This window comes from Myxine glutinosa, chromosome 1, assembly GCF_964187855.1.
Source record: "Myxine glutinosa chromosome 1, kmMyxGlut1.1, whole genome shotgun sequence".
Taxonomy (NCBI): Eukaryota; Metazoa; Chordata; class Myxini; order Myxiniformes; family Myxinidae; genus Myxine; species Myxine glutinosa.
The window spans coordinates 106,851,829-106,871,579 of record NC_136261.1 but is presented as its reverse complement, the minus strand read 5'-3'; the positions used below and the strand labels follow the sequence as shown (position 1 = coordinate 106,871,579).

Sequence of the window (19,751 nt, the reverse complement as noted above, 5' to 3'; positions counted from 1 at the left end):
AGCAATGTTTTACGGCCGGATGCCCTTCCTGACGCCAACCCTTTTTGCCGCCTTTAACGACAAGCAGGGAATTACCAGTGAACTGGTACTCAATTTGCCGACCTCGGAAGGATGACAGGCTGAGTCAACCCCCTTGGCGTTAATTCAGCGATTGACCGGGATTCGAACCCAGGATCCTAGGATCCTAAGCCGGCACCCTAGCCGCTAGCCCAACACCAGGGACTTGCACTCATGAATTGAAATGTGATTGATGGCTCTTTGTCTATATACAAACTTGAGGCTCAGAAGAACATCGAGATGGAAATTGGCAGTGGGGCAGTGTGGCAGCAGGTGAATGCAACAACAAAGGGAATGAGCTGAGCAGGGGACAAAAGCTGCAAGGGTTCTACCTCTTTTCCGACAGACTGTTATAACTTATAAGAGAACGTTGGGCCGTGCACCAGAGCAGAGATCAGGTGGATGTTTCTCCAGCAAATAAAGGGAGCAAGTGCAGGGTGGTCTGGCATCTCTTAAATGTGGCAGAGAGCAGAAGAACAAGGAAGAATGCAAATCTGTGCAGGTCTCCAGAACAGAGTAGTGGGAGTTGCTACCGGTCTGTCTCGAAACACAGTATCATGCCTTGGCCGTTACCTCATCCCCCTCCTTTATCTCCTGTTTTATTATTACCCACTCTCCCATGCAATTTCCTTTGGTATTTTGATTCTCCCACTTCCCCTCTCATCATTGTGCCCTCACCCCCCGTTCCTTCCCGTCTGTGGGCAAAGGAAAGACACTACCACTGTATCAGGCACTGCCATCCTGTTTCGAGGAAGTTTGCTGGGCTCCATATGGATTTTTGCCTCGAGAATAAAATTGTTGCAATTATTTTAAACCTTATTAAAATCATATATTATCTTATCTTCATGGAATAAAAGCAAGGAGCCATGCATCACATTAACAAAACAACTTCCCAGGGTCCAGATAAAACTGTTTTAGTGATTCAGGCCTCAGGCCTGATGGCTGACACGGACACAACTACGTTTTGGCCTCATGTCCTGGGAATGTGAAAGTATCATTAATAAAACGAGTGCCCTCATATGTCAGGATAAATTAATCGCTGCGACAAAGCATTTTTCTTCAAAATTAAAATCCGACGAGGTGCACATGAACACGTTACCTTGCAATCAGCTGGGATTACATCTCCACGTAAAACGTAATAAGAGACAGCTGTATCACGCAGCCAAACACGTTCAGGACCATCCACGTATAGAGGTTTGTTAACATCATGCTTGCTCAGTTCCTCTTGCTGATCGGGGCTCTGGATGCCTGAAAGCAAACACCAGAAAATAAAGGGTATTCGTGTTAACCTTCTCCCAGAGCCATTTACACCTGGAATAATAATGCTCCACTCATCCTGTGTTTCCATTTTATTTTGCTTAAATCAACAGTCCCAAAACAAAAGGCCTGGTGTTGGCTTAGCGGTTAGGGTGCCGGCTTGGGATCCTGGGTTTGAATCCCGGTCGATCGCTGAATTAACGCCAAGGGGGTGGACTCAGCCTGTCATCCTTCCGGGGTCGGCAAATTGAGTACCAGCTCACTGGCAATTCCCTGTGTCGCAAGAGGCGACTAACAGGGTTGGCGGAAGGAAGGGAATCCGGCCATAAAACTGCTTCAAAAAGGGGACCATGGTGCCCGAAAAATGCCAACCCCTGCTCTGCGGGGAAAAATGGCCTCTAAAGGTGGTTCAACAATCCCAAAATAACTTCCAATACACAGTGAATCCTCCTTATAACGAAATTCAAGGTACCAAAATATTTTAACTTTGTCATATGTGAGTTCTTTAAAAACATATTCAGCATACATTTAATCCTTGTGAAAATAACACAACGAAGCATTGCTATTTTTATTACCTCTGCCACAAAAGTAGACAGAGGTTAGGTTTTCACCCGTTTGTCTGTGAGCAGGATATCTTTTTTTTTAAAGGTTGTGGATGGATTTGGACAGAATTTGGTGGACAAGTTCAGTGTGTGACACAGACAAATTGATTCGAATTTAGTGAAGATCCAGATATGAGAATGTTTCAAATGATTCTTCACCATTGAGAGATGGGGCCAAAATCGATATATCTATATATAATAAAGCAGGAATGCCTGTCTATCCGTCCGCCCGTCCATCCATCCATCCATCCATCCATCCATCCATCCTCAAACTACTCCCTCAGTGTTGAGGCTAGCCCTGCCAAACTTTGTGAACATTTTGGGGTCCAGCGGGAGCCCGAAGGTGGGTGGGAGGTTTCATAAATTTCTCAATACAATACCAAATTTTGAGTTTCCACCCATATGAAACTGTTCTCTTACCCCCCCCCTCTCCCCCCCCCCCCCCCTCTCCGCATGTAAACTCATCCATGGGTTCAGCATTAGCAGTTTCACCATTTACCGCATGTGGAAATATTCGCTGGTTCGGTAAACCATAGTCATTGTTATCAGCTCATCACCACAATCATCAAAGGTACATTGATTTTACAAAGTACTACTTCGACAATTTTGGGGCCAATTTCACCAAATTTTCTGTGCAGCTTTTGGGGTCTCTGCACATGTGCTAAAGTGGGTGAGAGTTTGCAGAACATTTCTGAAAATATTATTTTTGAGAGATTTTGGGCTCCCACCCATGCCCAGCATGGGTACCTCGCTAGTAGAATGATATTTCAAAACGTTGTGGACAGATTATAACAAAACGTGGTGAATGAGTTGGGTAGGTGACAATAACAAGTCAATGAGATTTTGGTTCAGGTCCGAATCCAGATCCAGCCTATCCATGGGATACAAAACATAAACTGTTCAACCTCGTGGAGGTATATGCTCTCCACTGAGTGCCGTTTCAGTTAACGACATGAATTATAATTTCGTGATAACATTTTTTTTTCTCTCCAAAAGGCTCATGGAAGAGAAAGGCTATATTGAGAGTCAGGTAGCAGGGCAAGAATTGGGTCCAACTAACAAGGTCTGTGTGTCAGCCCCATCTAAAGTAATGAACGAACGGAAAAGGAAGAGAGGAGAGGAAACACTGCAATCAGCAAGTGAGAGGGTTGGTTTCGGAAGGGTTAATGGGTGTAAACAGTCCAGCCAGAACAACAAGACAAGATTTATTTAGTGACTAACCCTTTTAGTTTTTCAAACTCTGAAGATGTATGAAAAAAATGCATTTACATAACGTCCCAAACGCTCCGAGCAACTTGCTGTGCCGACCCCCAGATAACTTAACGCTGTTGTATCATGTGATGCTCATCATGACACTACACTTTATACAAAAATATTGTAAAATGTCCGGTCACCACAATGTTCATGTTAAAAACCCCATATTTTAAACCAGTGGCACAGCGGCCTCCACAGAAATTGCTGAGAAATCCAATGAATCAGCATTTTCCATGCTGTTACCTCCACCACAAAGGTGCATCGAGGTTATGTTTTCACCCGTCTGTGAATAGGGTATCTCAAAAAGTTATGTAACGATTCGGAAGAAACTTGGACAGGTTGGGCATGTGACAAGGAAGAATTGATTCAATTTTGGTGAATATCCAAATCCGGATACAGATATAATAATTTTTGATACGATTCTTCACCATTGAGCGACACGACGAAAACCAAAATAAAGCACGATATCCCAAAAAATTATGGACGGATTTGGCCGAAACTTGGTGGGAAGGTTGTCTGTGTCTGTGTCTGTGTAGGACGAATCGATTTGGTTGTCGTGAAGATCCGAATATGGATCTGGATACGAGAATTTTTAAATTTTCAAGAGATGATGTCGAGTATCCTCGGGCAATGATGACATTGCCTTTCTATGGCTGGTACACAAGGGTAAGGGTGTGGTATAGATGGGGGTCGCCACTCCTCTCCGTCTCTCTACTGGCCGTTGGAGAATTCACCCTCTTCCACCCGTGTTGTCGAGTCAACTGGACTCTCATCCACCAGATATGCAGAACCATCTGCCATTTAAACCGCATGGTTGCGGACCGTTACCCTAGCAAGGGGGTCTAACAGGTACTACACCTTGCCCACAGGTGACTTGGGGTTATGCAAGGCAGGGGCATCCATCTCCCTGAGGTATTAGAAGACACCCACATACCCATATTTTCAAGAGCGATAGGGCCAAAAGCAATATATGGCATGATATTTCCAAAAGTTGTGGATGATTTAAGACAAAACTAGGTGTACGAGTCGACTCAGCGACAAGAACAAGCCGATTCGATTTTGGTTCAGGTCCAAATCAAGATCCGGCCTATCAGTGGATACAAAACAAACTGTTCAGCCTGGCGGGTTTATGAGCTCCACCGAGTGCCGTTCTAGTTTCCCCATGCAAGCAGGTCAAGTTAAAGGAAAATGTTAAGATTTAGAAAGTAGTAATTTTTGAAACGTCACTTTTATAGCAAGCATCATAATAATAATGTACATGTGCTTTTCACCAACTATGTGTGGGACCACCTCCTTGTCCTCATTCACATTGGCGTTGTTTCCACTCTGCGAACAACAATTAAAAAAAAAATTAAACAGCTAATTGTAAATTAATAACATCTAACATTTTCACATCCTGATCTTAAACCCCTACCCTTATTTTGTTTTCTGGAGGGGATTAGCGGGATTTAGCGGGATTTATGGGAGCGAGACATGGGTAATGAACGTAGAGCAGCAACGAAGGCTGGAAAGGGTGGAAATGCGAATGGTTCGGTGGATGTGTGGAGTATCGTTGAAAGAGAGGAAGACAAATGATGAATTGCAAAAGATGATGGGAATAGAGCCTGTGATTGATGCTGTGAAGAGAAACAGGTTGAGATGGTTTGGTCATATGTTGAGGAAGGATGAAATTGACTGGTTGAGAAGAGTGATGGAAATGAATGTAGAAGGAAGTAGAGGAAGGGGAAGACCGAGAAAGACTTGGCTGAAGATGGTCGAAGAAGAAATGCGGGCAAGGGGGTTAACAAGGGAAGATGCAGAAAATAGGGCAAAATGGAGAAGATTGTCATGGGGACCGCAAGGCTAACCCCCGCTCTTGCAGGGAAAATGGCATTAAAATGCCTGTTGTTGTTGTATTAGCGGGAGCGCTGGATTGCGCGAGTGGGTTTAAAACTTGGCAATTTTAATTTTTTTCCGTAAACACGACTAACCTGGTAAATAGTGATACGAGCATCAAGGTCATTGGCAATACGCTTCAGGGCGAGTGATGAGATGGCAAGAGGGTCGGTGGGCAGTGGATCGGGTGCAGGAAATGGATTAGCATGCCGGAACTTGGGAAACCAGTACAACATCCTATGCAGCTTTTTTATCGGGTGGCACCTGTTTCCAAAGACCAGTACGAGGATGTCTTTGGTTTCCCTGGTAGGCCAAACGCCTGGAGTAAAAGAGCAGATACACTTTTTACTCGTATAACACAAAAATCGGTATTCACATTTGATTACACACCATACAAGATAAAATGTGCAACACCAAAACAACTTGAATTAAAATTGAAAGCAATAAATCTGCCAAGCAAACACACCATTGTGCTCCATCTGCTCTAGTACGGCGAGGGCACACTCCTGTTGCCGGGGGTAGTGGTTGAACATTCGCTGGATAAAGTTTACAGGCACAAACACCTCCTTGGGAAAGATTTTCAGCAGATTGTGGTAGACCGAAAGGTCATGATTCAAGCCAAACATCGGCATGCAGCGCAATGCTGCGTAGATGAACTCCACATGTCCATGCCGGCGAAGATCCTGCTCACAAAATGAATTGATGACTTGGGAAAATGTCGACTTGGTACGCCCTCCTGTGCCACTTCCCGCTCGATGAAATGCCATGTCGTATATGCTGAGGGCCGCTCTGTTGTACTCCAAATTCTCCTTAATTTTTGCATCTTCTTGCTTCTTTGGAAGTTTGTGTGTCACTGCAATAGCTTTTTTCAAATCATCTTTTTGCCAAAGATTAGCAGCTGGAGCGACGTGCACGAGTCGAGGAAAGCCTCCCTGATGGCATGAATAGGAAAAGATTTATGAGTAACAAGTCTAAAAACATCTCAAAAAATAGGTTAGAGTAAATAGGAGGAATCGAAGTAATGAAGGCAGTTTAAAAGTTGTTAAACACGATAAACTAAGATGTAGCGCACAAACCACAAAAAAAAGGAAATTGCCTCGAGTTAATTCTACGCCACCTAAAAACAGTCGATTTTAACATCCTGGCTCCTCAGACCAGAATAATTTCTGATGTACCATACTCTGTTACAGAACGTTGGTGCTACCAAAGCAGTTTCTTGGCAAAGGGTGGTTTGCCATTGCCTTCCCAGCAGTAGTCAGGGCAGGAATTTGTTCATGGTGCCAGAAAATACTCACCGACTCTTCGTGAAGGACACCGTGGGGCTTTTATGTTCACTGACAAATTTCGGCAGATGGGACGCCTAGTTTAACGTCCATCCGAGAGATGGCACACACATTGATGAATGACGGCACAGCACGAGCATCTGTACCGTCTGTTCGTTAATCATCTTCCACATGAACGCTTTTAGTGCTGGAAACATGTACAAGCTATGAAGGGTTTCATTTTGAGCAAAACTATCCAGGTTTTAATACAATGTGCAATGTATGAACAATGGTGGAATGGTACGAGTTATTGGATAACTGCATCCTATCAAGAACGGGCCATGATCCACAAAACTGAAATCAAGATCACAGAAATTGAGAGAAGGGAAAGAGGAAGGGAATAAAGAGTTTTCAGACAAGTTGTAGATGTACGCAACGTCCACATTGGGGAAAAAAGTAATAACAGTCTACTTCGCCATAATGCATGTACGTGCAACTTTAGGTACAGGCCCGAGTCCTGATGGAAACAATGTTGTCTCATAATAAAAAGTATTACTTCATTGTTAAGTTACGATTTGTCATGTATATGTTATTTATGTTTGGTCTGCTGCAAATATCAGTCCGACATAAGCGAGTTCAGGTTAGGAAAGTTGGAAATTAATTCAACACTCGGGGAAACAAATCTGAAAGGGCAGGTGTGCTTGCGGGACACACTTTTAGAAGATACTGATATCCCCCACAACGAGGTCATTCCCATGCTCAATAAACCCCGTTTCCTATGAGCAATTTTCAAAATTCTTTTTACTGGCTTATTATTCTTATTCTCACCAAAATGCTTATTTTATTATCCTTTATTTTTAAAGATAAAAACAAGACCTAAAAGTTCTAACTATGGCGTAGCCAGGCTTGGATCTGCTGTCCCACTGTCATGTGATCAGTTCTCAGCTCTGATTGGTGGAGCCCAGACGGACAGACAAACGCTGTTCCCGACGGCATTGCTCTATGGGCTACGCCGTAAAAATATGGCTGCCGAACCACGTGAACAATGACGTGACCAATGACATCATTTTTTTTTTTCTCAACCAATTCATCCCTAGATCATGCTCAAGGAAATTCAGACTGATCAGATCAAGTGATGTACTTGTCGATTTATGACGTCATAATGAAGGCACCTTGACATCATCATTGCCATATGTTATTCCCCATGGGGAGTACTTTGCAACGAACACCATTCAATTTTTTTCATGGAGCGGTTTCGGAGATATAGAGGTGCAAAGCTTTTCAGTTTTTGCAAGATGGCGCCCATACAATGTGACATGACGTCATAATTATCATAAAACTAGAACGCCACTGACGTAGGATGTTGACCGATATGCCTCCGCCCACATTATTACATCATTATACATACTTGCACCAAGTTTGATTAAAATCCATTCATCTGTTCTGAAGATATCATATTTTTACCTGACATGACCTTTGATCTTCAACCTCTTCATGGCATAATCCAATCAGTTAATCTTTGCATCATGTATACATATACAAAGTTTGTTCAAAATCCCATCACTGGTTCACTAGTTGGTGTAGTAATACAACTTTTACTTAACATGACCTCTGACTTTCAACCTCTTGACCCCAAAATCTAATCAGTTCATGTTTACATCATTATACATACTTGTACCAAGATTTACAGGTATTTCAATCCCTTCAGCTGTTCCCAAGTTATTACATTTTTGCCTGATATGACCTCTTCACTCCAAAATCAAATCAGTTAATCTTTGCATCATATATACTTATATCAACTTTGTTCAAAATTCCATCATTGTTCACAATTTGTTGCGGCAACATAATTTTTACTTAAAATGACCTCCGACCTTTGACCTCATGACCCCAAAATCGAATCAGCTCATCATTACCTCATTATACATACCTGCATCAAGTTTGACTAAGATCCCATCTGCCGCTCTTAAGTTATCGCGGTAATGAAAACCTATCACGGATGGATGGATCGATAGCCGGATTGACAACCTGAAAACACAATGCCTCTGGCGACTTTGTCGGTGGAGGCATACAAATTCTAAATGAGGAGTTTGCAGAGAAAACGCATTTTAAAGGGAATAAACCCCCCAAAATGCCGACAGAAGGGACATACATACACCAGACAGACAGACAAATGCTGTTCCAGACAGCACCCGCCTATGCTGTAAAAAAAAAAAAAGGAAAACGAGTGGAGTTACTAGGGAAGGAGGGGGAGGGGGAGGGGGAGGGGGAGGGGGGGAGGAGGAGGGTTGGGGGGTGACTTGTAAACACACAAACACTTTTCAAATCATATATCATATGCTTATTAAAATCTATTGGTGGGGTAAAATCTATTGTTGGGACATTTGCACACCGATAGTGAAGGCGTGCTGGAGAGAAGCGCACATGCTCGAGGTACCAGGAATCTGGATATCCACTGCAAAGAGCCCATTGCCTGTCCGTGCAGACAGAGGAGAATAGTAAGAAACAGAATGGAGCCATCACAAAAACAGCAAAATCACAAGTTTACATGAAAAGTTTCACATGCAGTGACATGTATCAACGCGTGTGCCGACCATAGGAAGGAATTTATGCTGGGTGTCTCCATCTGCTAGCATTAGTCGGTCGCAGTTACAGATAAAAAAATTAATAACTATCGTATCCGAATACATATTCAAATGTTCACCAAAATCGAATCGATTCTTCCTTGTCACACACCCAACCGGTCCAACAAGTTTCATCCAAATCCGTCCACAACGTTTTGAGATATCCTGCTATGTATCGTTTTTGTCCCCATCTCCCAATGGTGAAGAATCACTTAAAAATTGTCGTAGCCGGATCCGAATCCAGATCCAGATCTTCACCAAAATATAATCAATTCGTCCTTGTCACATACACTACATCTCTGCCAAATTTCGTCCACTACTTTTTGAGATATTTTGTTCACAGACAGACAAACAAACAGACAGACAGACAGACAGAGGTGAAAACATAACCTTCATCCACCTTTGGTGGTGGAAGTAAAAATGTTCTTACTGCCATAGACATTTTGAATGGCAAATGACAAGCGCTTTGAAATCAAGGGACAATAAAGTGAAATATATCAAAATGTTGGCATGTCTTCAACTACCATATCTCACAAGCACAACATTTGTCGTGCAATAAAGAATTACTGCAAGGAAAGGCAAATCACATGCAAGCCGCTATCTCGAAGAATGTTTTTTTTTTTTTTAGCTGCGACGAGCAGCTCTATAAGAGGACCACGTTGTTGTTCTTGTTGTTGGGGTGCCTTTTTGAATAGCGCATGCGCATACATTCGGACGTGCGTTGGTATGAGGTAAGAACATCGCGGACTAAAATCGCGATTTGTTTGAAGAAACCAGAATAAATTTAGCAACAAAGACAACATGAATGTTTTCATATCAATCTTGTTTCGCAGAACTTGACACAAATGAGGTGTAATTATTGAATAGCGCATGCGCATACACTCGGACGTGCGTTGGTATGAGGTAAGAACATCGCGGACTAAAATCGCGATTTGTTTGAAGAAACCAGAATAAATTTAGCTGAAAGACAAAGACGCGAGTGCATGCGTATAATTTAATGACTGGTCGAATTTGGTAGCGCATATTGCAACGGATATCCTCATGATTCTACACTTTGCAGCTGGTGACCACACTGTGGTCATTTTTCTCTTGTTTTTAAACGACATGCCCTTTTAACGTTCAGTCGCCAGTAAGCCCAACCGTCTGACCAGAATAATGCGGTGGAGAGAGGAGGGGAAAGGATTAAGAAGAAGAGGAGGAGGAAGACGAGCAGGAGGACTTGGGGCCTCTATCCAAATGTCACACAATTCGTTCCATATCAAATTTCCGAAATTCATGTTTGGAGAGTTCGGAGGACTCAGGTTCTTATCCATTACACACCAAGGAGAAACCAATCTTCCTTCATTGCTTTCCTTCATCTACCATGGTGTCTTCGATCGATCGGCGAGCTGGTTGTGAGAGATGCTATGGTGGAAATAAAAACCATCACAGCGTCATCCGCATGGTGAGAAAGGAAGCGAGAGGCGCCATTTTATTGGCCTCAGTCCATCATGCATTATCCCGGCCTATTATAGCTTTATCAGCAGTTGTTTTGGGGCAAGAGAGATTCATTAAGCGACTTGGATAAACACCAGCCAGATATATCAACACAATGTGCTGGTGATGCACTTGATGCATCAAAAATACCATACTGCGTGAATTTTCCCAGACGAGGCAAATGTTGGCAGGAAACAACGCTAGGTTTTAGAAATAAGGCAAAGACTAAAATTTCAAAAGAGTCTCCAAGATCCAAGCAATGAGCATTTTTTTTTGTACACAACATCGAGGCTCGTGTCAGAGCGAACATTAATCCTCAAAAAAAAAAAAACGACACATAAAACTTATAATAAAGGGAGTGGGAGACAAGATGGGGGGAGAGAGGGAAGCACACAAGAACAACATTTGAGAGCAGGGACATTGGGAGATCTGTGGGAGGGAGAGGGCTTGGGGGGGGAGGAGGCATGGGAAGGGGGATGGGGGGTGGGAGGTATAAAACACATGGACACTGCTAGGACTTCCAGGAAAGAAGTCGGTATTTCAAAAAAGTGGATCTGGGGTGAATTAACGGGGGTAGAAAAGATCAAGGTTTTGGATGGGGGAAGATAAGAGATGGTGGTGAACAGCTGTTTTAAAGACCTGGAGGGAGGAGAGGGATTGAAGAGAGTGTGGGAGTTTGTTCCAGAGGTGGGAGAAAAGAGGAATGAAAGAGTGAAGGTGAGCAGAGAGTCTTGATTTTGGGAGTTTCACCAGAAGAGGGTTGCTGGCAGATCTTGTGTGACCTCTAGGAATATTTGGGGGATAGAGCACGGACAGAGCTGGGGAGCTAGGCCAGAGAGGAGTCGGTAGAAGACAGAAAGACCACCAACCTGCCTGCGGTGAGTGAGTGAAAGGCCCTCACAATCAGCTTCATCGCGAGAGATTCCAATGATTCTGAAAGCTTTGGTTTCAACCAGGTGAAGCAGAGTTAGGTGTGAGGCAGGAGCACCAGCCCAGAGAGAAGAGCAGTATTCCATTGAGCTGCGGATGAAAGCCTTGTATGTGGTGAGTAGCTGAGGTGTGCCAAGGAAGGACTTAGCACGATGGTGGTGAGGAGCTGAGGTGTGCCAAGGAAGGACTTCGCACGACGGTGGTGAGGAGCTGAGGTGTGCCAAGGAAGGACTTCACACGACGGAGGATGCCCAGTTGGCGACTGGCTTTGAGGCCAGCTTGGAAATGTGGTTTTCCCAGGAAAGACCATGGCAGATAGTGAGACCCAAAAGCTTGAGTGACAGAACTTCTTGGAGAGGATTGTTGAGAAAGTAGATGGGAGGGTTGTCCAGACGGTCTTTTTGGAGAGACATAGTGAGTGTGAGATTTGTCAGGATTGAAAGACATGTTCCACTTGTTTGACCAGTCTGTGATTTTGTCCAGGTTTTCAGAGAGTGAGGAGGCTGTAGACTGCCGATCTGAGGGATGAGGAATGGAGCGGCAGAGAGTGGTCATCAGCAAAGAGATAGAGGATTTTCCAGAGAGTCGGAGAGATCATTGATACAACACAACACAACATGCATTTTAAAGGCCATTTTCCCTACTAGAGCGGGGGTTAGCCTCGTTATTTTATCGTTATTTATCGTTATTTAAGATCTCCAATAAGATCCTGGGCCATCGTGGCCGGTTCCAGCAGAGGGGCCATGCCCCAACCCGTGGGGTCCATGAGTGGTGCTCAGCCACAGACATGTGGTCCATAAGTGGTGCATCGATGCAAGCAGCTCGTTGCGGGGGTTCGGGCACACATCACAAGGCCCAGAACACTGCCTTGGGGAACTCCAGCTTGAACAGGAAGGAGAGCATTGGTTCTGTGATGGCTGTATACAAGTGGCTGAGGCCTATGTGGCCCCCAGACCTAAAATGTAGTAAGTGGAATGAGAGGAAAAAGCTCAGGGATGAAATACACTGGATGAGTGAAGAAGAAGAAGAAATCCTGATTATGCATAAGGGAAGAATCCAAGTGAGAAGGATGTACCTGGTCGTTGGAAAGAGGGTGAGAAGATAGGAAAAACTGAACATCGGTAAATCTGAAGCCCCAGTGAAGACGTCATGGAACCTTCAAGGTACCGAAATGGGTCATCACCAATGTACCAGGAATGGTTAACTCATTGGATTATTTGCCAGCTCTTCGACCAAGTGATCACAGTTGCTTAGTACTGTAATGGAACTGAATGTCGATGCTGATGCCTCTGCAACTACCCACGTGGTCATTTTGACTGAGAGAGGAAGTTATGCCAAGATGAACATGCAACTGCAGAATCATGACTGAGAGGACCAACTCGGCGAACGGGACTGTAAACAGGGTTGGATAGTTCGTTTTTTTTCTTTCTTTTTTTAGACAAATACTGGAAGGGCACCTGGGAACCACAGACCTGCTAGCTCAACATCTGTGGTTGCGAAGGTCGTGGAGTCAATCGATCTAGATAGTACCATTGGAATAGTCAGAACTACAGTTACTTCCGTTCAATCGAACCAGATACAAGACTCTTTACGTGGGTAGAGGTAACAATAGGAAGTCATGTCACATGGATAGTGCAGAATTGCAGGAAGTGAATGAGCAGATAGACCTTGGGGTAATCATAGTTGGAGATCTAAGCTTTCATACGCATGCATCGGTTTAGGTTAACAAGGCCAACCAAACACTTGGGTTCAACAAACGATCCGTTGTGAGTCTCAAGGATGAAACTCTCCCTGTTCTGTTCAAAGGACGAGTACGCCCAGTGTTGGATGGGGGTGGTGACGAACAGGATGGGGGTGGTGACGAACAGGATGGGGGTGGCGACGAACAGGATGGGGGTGGCGACGAACAGGATGGGGGTGGCGACGAACAGGATGGGGGTGGCGACGAACAGGATGGGGGTGGCGACGAACAGGATGGGGGTGGCGACGAACAGGATGGGGGTGGCGACGAACAGGATGGGGGTGGCGACGAACAGGATGGGGGTGGCGACGAACAGGATGGGGGTGGCGACGAACAGGATGGGGGTGGCGACGAACAGGATGGGGGTGGCGACGAACAGGATGGGGGTGGCGACGAACAGGATGGGGGTGGCGACGAACAGGATGGGGGTGGCGACGAACAGGATGGGGGTGGCGACGAACAGGATGGGGGTGGCGACGAACAGGATGGGGGTGGCGACGAACAGGATGGGGGTGGCGACGAACAGGATGGGGGTGGCGACGAACAGGATGGGGGTGGCGACGAACAGGATGGGGGTGGCGACGAACAGGATGGGGGTGGCGACGAACAGGATGGGGGTGGCGACGAACAGGATGGGGGTGGCGACGAACAGGATGGGGGTGGCGACGAACAGGATGGGGGTGGCGACGAACAGGATGGGGGTGGCGACGAACAGGATGGGGGTGGCGACGAACAGGATGGGGGTGGCGACGAACAGGATGGGGGTGGCGACGAACAGGATGGGGGTGGCGACGAACAGGATGGGGGTGGCGACGAACAGGATGGGGGTGGCGACGAACAGGATGGGGGTGGCGACGAACAGGATGGGGGTGGCGACGAACAGGATGGGGGTGGCGACGAACAGGATGGGGGTGGCGACGAACAGGATGGGGGTGGCGACGAACAGGATGGGGGTGGCGACGAACAGGATGGGGGTGGCGACGAACAGGATGGGGGTGGCGACGAACAGGATGGCGGTGGCGACGAACAGGATGGGGGTGGCGACGAACAGGATGGGGGTGGCGACGAACAGGATGGGGGTGGCGACGAACAGGATGGGGGTGGCGACGAACAGGATGGGGGTGGCGACGAACAGGATGGGGGTGGCGACGAACAGGATGGGGGTGGCGACGAACAGGATGGGGGTGGCGACGAACAGGATGGGGGTGGTGACGAACAGGATGGGGGTGGTGACGAACAGGATGGGGGTGGTGACGAACGGGATGGGGGTGGTGACGAACGGGATGGGGGTGGTGACGAACAGGATGGGGGTGGTGACGAACAGGATGGGGGTGGTGACGAACAGGATGGGGGTGGTGACGAACAGGATGGGGGTGGTGACGAACAGGATGGGGGTGGTGACGAACAGGATGGGGGTGGTGACGAACAGGATGGGGGTGGTGACGAACAGGATGGGGGTGGCGACGAACAGGATGGGGGTGGCGACGAACAGGATGGGGGTGGCGACGAACAGGATGGGGGTGGCGACGAAGAGGAGGGGAAGGCGACGAAGAGGAGGGGAGGCGACGAAGAGGAGGGGAAGGCGACGAAGAGGAGGGGAAGGCGACGAAGAGGAGGGGAAGGCGATGAAGAGGAGGGGAAGGCGATGAAGAGGAGGGGAAGGCGATGGAGGAGGGGAGGGCGATGAAGAGGAGGGGAGGGCGATGAAGAGGAGGGGAGGGCGATGAAGAGGAGGGGAGGGCGATGAAGAGGAGGGGAAGGTGATGAAGAGGAGGGGAAGGTGATGAAGAGGAGGGGAAGGTGATGAAGAGGAGGGGAAGGTGATGAAGAGGAGGGGAAGGTGATGAAGAGGGGATGGTGATGAAGAGGAGGGGATGGTGATGAAGAGGAGGGGAAGGTGATGACGAGGAGGGGAAGGTGATGAAGAGGAGCGGAAGGTGATGAAGAGGAGGGGAAGGTGATGAAGAGGAGGGGAAGGTGATGAAGAGGAGGGGAAGGTGAAGAAGAGGAGGGGAAGGTGACGAAGAGGAGGGGAAGGTGACGAAGAGGAGGGGAAGGTGACGAAGAGGAGGGGAAGGTGACGAGGAGTAGGGGAGGGTGACGAGGAGTAGGGGAGGGCGACGAAGAGGAGGGGAGGGCGATGAAGAGGAGGGGAGGGCGATGAAGAGCAGAGGAGAAGGTGTTGAAGAGTAGGTGATGAAGAGGAGGGGAAGGTGATGAAGAGGAGGGGAAGGTGATGAAGAGGAGGGGATGGTGATGAAGAGGAGGGGAGAAGGTGTTGAAGGGAAGGTGATGAAAAGGAGGGGAAGGTGATGAAGAGGAGGGGAAGGTGATGAAGAGGAGGGGAGGGCGATGAAGAGGAGGGGAGGGCGATGAAGAGGAGGGGAGGGCGATGAAGAGGAGGGGAGGGCGATGAAGAGGAGGGGAGGGCGATGAAGAGGAGGGGAGGGTGATGAAGAGGAGGGGAGGGCGATGAAGAGTAGGGGAGGGCGATGAAGAGTAGGGGAGGGCGATGAAGAGGAGGGGAGGGCGATGAAGAGGAGGGGAGGGCGATGAAGAGCAGAGGAGAAGGTGTTGAAGAGTAGGTGATGAAGAGGAGGGGAAGGTGATGAAGAGGAGGGGAAGGTGATGAAGAGGGGAAAGTGATGAAGAGGAGGGGAAGGTGATGAAGAGGAGGGGAAGGTGATGAAGAGGAGGGGAAGGTGATGAAGAGGAGGGGAAGGTGATGAAGAGGTGGGGAAGGTGATGAAGAGGTGGGGAAGGTGATGAAGAGGAGGGGAAGGTGATGAAGAGGAGGGGATAGTGATGAAGAGGAGGGGAGAAGGTGTTGAAGAGTAGGTGATGAAGAGGAGGGGAAGGTGATGAAGAGGAGGGGAAGGTGATGAAGAGGAGGGGAAGGTGATGAAGAGGAGGGGAAGGTGATGAAGAGGAGGGGAAGGTGATGAAGAGGAGGGGATGGTGATGAAGAGGAGGGGAAGGTGATGAAGAGGAGGGGAAGGTGATGATGAGGAGGGGAAGGTGATGACGAGGAGGGGAAGGCGATGGAGGAGGGGAAGGCGATGGAGGAGGGGAAGGCGATGGAGGAGGGGAGGGCGATGAAGAGGAGGGGAAGGTGATGAAGAGGAGGGGAAGGTGACGAGGAGTAGGTGACGAGGAGTAGGGGAGGTGAACGAGGAGTAGGGGAGGGCGATGAAGAGCAGAGGAGAAGGTGTTGAAGAGTAGGTGATGAAGAGGAGGGGAAGGTGATGAAGAGGAGGGGAAGGTGATGAAGAGGAGGGGAAGGTGATGAAGAGGAGGGGAAGGTGATGAAGAGGAGGGGAGGGCGATGAAGAGGAGGGGAGGGCGATGAAGAGGAGGGGAGGGCGATGAAGAGGAGGGGAGGGCGATGAAGAGGAGGGGAGGGCGATGAAGAGGAGGGGAGGGCGATGAAGAGGAGGGGAGGGCGATGAAGAGGAGGGGAGGGCGATGAAGAGGAGGGAAGGGCGATGAAGAGGAGGGGAGGGCGATGAAGAGGAGGGGAGGGCGATGAAGAGGAGGGGAGGGCGATGAAGAGGAGGGGAGGGCGATGAAGAGGAGGGGAGGGCGATGAAGAGGAGGGGAGGGCGATGAAGAGGAGGGGAGGGCGATGAAGAGGAGGGGAGGGCGATGAAGAGGAGGGGAGGGCGATGAAGAGGAGGGGAGGGCGATGAAGAGCAGAGGAGAAGGTGTTGAAGAGTATTTGATGAAGAGGAGGGGAAGGTGATGAAGAGGAGGGGAAGGTGATGAAGAGGAGGGGAAGGTGATGAAGAGGAGGGGAAGGCGATGAAGAGGAGGGGAAGGCGATGAAGAGGAGGGGAAGGCGATGAAGAGGAGGGGAGGGCGATGAAGAGGAGGGGAGGGCGATGAAGAGGAGGGGAGGGCGATGAAGAGGAGGGGAGGGCGATGAAGAGGAGGGGAGGGCGATGAAGAGGAGGGGAGGGCGATGAAGAGGAGGGGAGGGCGATGAAGAGGAGGGGAGGGCGATGAAGAGGAGGGGAGGGCGATGAAGAGGAGGGGAGGGCGATGAAGAGGAGGGGAGGGCGATGAAGAGCAGAGGAGAAGGTGTTGAAGAGTAGGTGATGAAGAGGAGGGGAAGGTGATGAAGAGGAGGGGAAGGTGATGAAGAGGAGGGGAAGGTGATGAAGAGGAGGGGAAGGTGATGAAGAGGAGGGGAAGGTGATGAAGAGGTGGGGAAGGTGATGAAGAGGAGGGGATGGTGATGAAGAGGAGGGGAGAAGGTGTTGAAGAGTAGGTGATGAAGAGGAGGGGAAGGTGATGAAGAGGAGGGGAAGGTGATGAAGAGGAGGGGAAGGTGATGAAGAGGAGGGGAAGGTGATGAAGAGGAGGGGAAGGTGATGAAGAGGAGGGGAAGGTGATGAAGAGGAGGGGATGGTGATGAAGAGGAGGGGAAGGTGATGAAGAGGAGGCGAAGGTGATGAAGAGGAGGCGAAGGTGATGAAGAGGAGGCGAAGGTGATGAAGAGGAGGGGAAGGTGATGACGAGGAGGGGAAGGCGATGGAGGAGGGGAAGGCGATGGAGGAGGGGAAGGCGATGTAGGAGGGGAGGGCGATGAAGAGTATGGGGAGGGCGACGAAGAGGAGGGGAAGGCGACGAAGAGGAGGGGAAGGCGACGAAGAGTAGGGGAAGGCGACGAAGAGTAGGGGAAGGCGACGAAGAGTAGGGGAAGGCGACAAAGAGTAGGGGAACGCGACGAAGAGTATGAGAGGGCGACGAAGAGTAGGGGAGGGCGACAAAGAGTAGGGGAGGGCGACGAAGAGTAGGGGAGGGCGATGAAGAGTAGGGGAGGGCGATGAAGAGTAGGGGAGGGTGATGAAGAGTAGGGGAGGGCGATGAAGAGTGGGGGAAGGCGACAAAGAGTAGGGGAACGCGACGAAGAGTATGAGAGGGCGACGAAGAGTATGGGGAGGGCGACGAAGAGTAGGGGAGGGCGACGAAGAGTAGGGGAGGGCGATGAAGAGTAGGGGAGGGTGATGGAGAGTAGGGGAGGGTGATGGAGAGTAGGGGAGGGTGATGAAGAGTAGGGGAGGGTGATGAAGAGGGGAGGGCGATGAAGAGTAGAGGAGAAGGTGTAGAGGAGAAGGTGATGGAGGAGGGGAAGGTGATGAAGAGTAGGGGAAGGCGATAAAGAGTAGGGGAAGGCGATGAAGAGTAGGAGAGGGCGATGAAGAGTAGGAGAGGGCGATGAAGAGTAGGAGAGGGCGATGAAGAGTAGGAGAGGGCGATGAAGAGTAGGAGAGGGCGATGAAGAGTAGGAGAGGGCGATGAAGAGTAGGGGAGGGTAATGACGAGAAGGTGATGGAGGAGGGAAGGTGATGAAGAGGAGGGGAAGGCGATAAAGAGTAGGGGAAGGCGATGAAGAGTAGGAGAGGGCGATGAAGAGTAGGAGAGGGCGATGAAGAGTAGGAGAGGGCGATGAAGAGTAGGGGAAGGCGATAAAGAGTAGGGGAAGGCGATAAAGAGTAGGGGAAGGCGATAAAGAGTAGGGGAAGGCGATGAAGAGTAGGAGAGGGCGATGAAGAGTATGGGGAGGGCGATGAAGAGTAGGGCAGGGCGATGAGTCGGGGAGGGCGATGAAGAGTAGGGGAGGGCGATGAAGAGTCGGGGAGGGCGATGAAGAGTAGGGGAGGGCGATGAAGAGTAGGGGAGGGCGATGAAGAGTAGGGGAGGGTGATGAAGAGGAGAAGGTGATGGAGGAGGGGAAGGTGATGAAGAGGGGAACCTCCCGAGGTGAAGTTGAAGAGTAGAAAGCCAGAAAAATAACAGAACTTTTGCTTTTTCACGTCAATTTTTTTACTTAGAGTATTGTATTCAAACCATATAATATAAAGCAAATGAAAACTTATCAATATCAATATAAGACACAGCAATACCTTGGTTTTCAATCTAAACTTCCGTCTTCCGTTGTTGTGAATAGAATAGCACGTTTGTTTACTGCCGTATAAACTATGACGATAAGATCGTCACAGAAGGGTAAAATATGTCGGCATTCGTACAAATAAGAATGGTGTTTACTCTCAAAAGACCAGACGACCTTATCTCAGTTGGAAAGAGAAACTCAAGAGCCCTAATGTCTCATCACAAACAACCTCAAACTGATGAAGGGGGTGAGCGTAGCCATGATAAATGGGCGTGAACAACAGAACTCAAGTACAAATTGATTACTCCCTGTTTTTCGCTTCAATACCGGGCAGGTATTATATTAGCCACATATTAACTATAAGCATTGGAAATAATTTCCATTCTGGGGAAGGAAATAAATTCAATATCTGAAAATCTGTTGCAAACAATACCGCTCTGGCCATGGGAAACAGGACAAAATCAAAATACGTTTTGAAAGATACACGAGGTACTTTAACGTCGGAGACTATTTGCATTTGCCTCATGATGCCTGCGCAACATCAAAACCACATTTATTCAATCGATCAGTTTACCGCTGCGGGTGCCGGGCGAGTTCCTCGTTCCTCCCCGACTCCGCGGCACCATGGTCAGGTCCGCGGCACAGCAGCGCTCCGCTCTGCAGGAGACCGCCCAGAGGTTCGCCACGCCACGGGCACCCACCGACGCACGTCGCCCCGGAGCTTCGCACGGCGGAGTACGTCTTCGTCCGCCACGATGCCCACCGGACACCACTGCGGCC

General features: G+C 48.6%; 1 protein-coding gene across 1 annotated transcript in view; it reads right to left on the bottom strand.

The window, feature by feature from the left end:
* The window catches only part of ECSIT (ECSIT signaling integrator), a 30,028-nt gene extending 10,785 nt beyond the window's left edge, over window positions 1-19,243 (bottom strand). Inside the window, exons 1-6 of the mRNA XM_078775846.1 lie at window positions 19,201-19,243; window positions 8,697-8,777; window positions 5,512-5,977; window positions 5,141-5,364; window positions 4,442-4,496; window positions 1,157-1,305 (exon numbers count right to left, since the gene is read on the bottom strand). Coding sequence (XP_078631972.1) covers window positions 1,157-1,305; window positions 4,442-4,496; window positions 5,141-5,364; window positions 5,512-5,977; window positions 8,697-8,774 — 972 coding nt within the window. The 5' untranslated portion in view covers window positions 8,775-8,777; window positions 19,201-19,243. The remainder of the gene's footprint in view (window positions 1-1,156; window positions 1,306-4,441; window positions 4,497-5,140; window positions 5,365-5,511; window positions 5,978-8,696; window positions 8,778-19,200) is intronic.
* Between the last annotated feature and the right edge of the window lie 508 nt (window positions 19,244-19,751).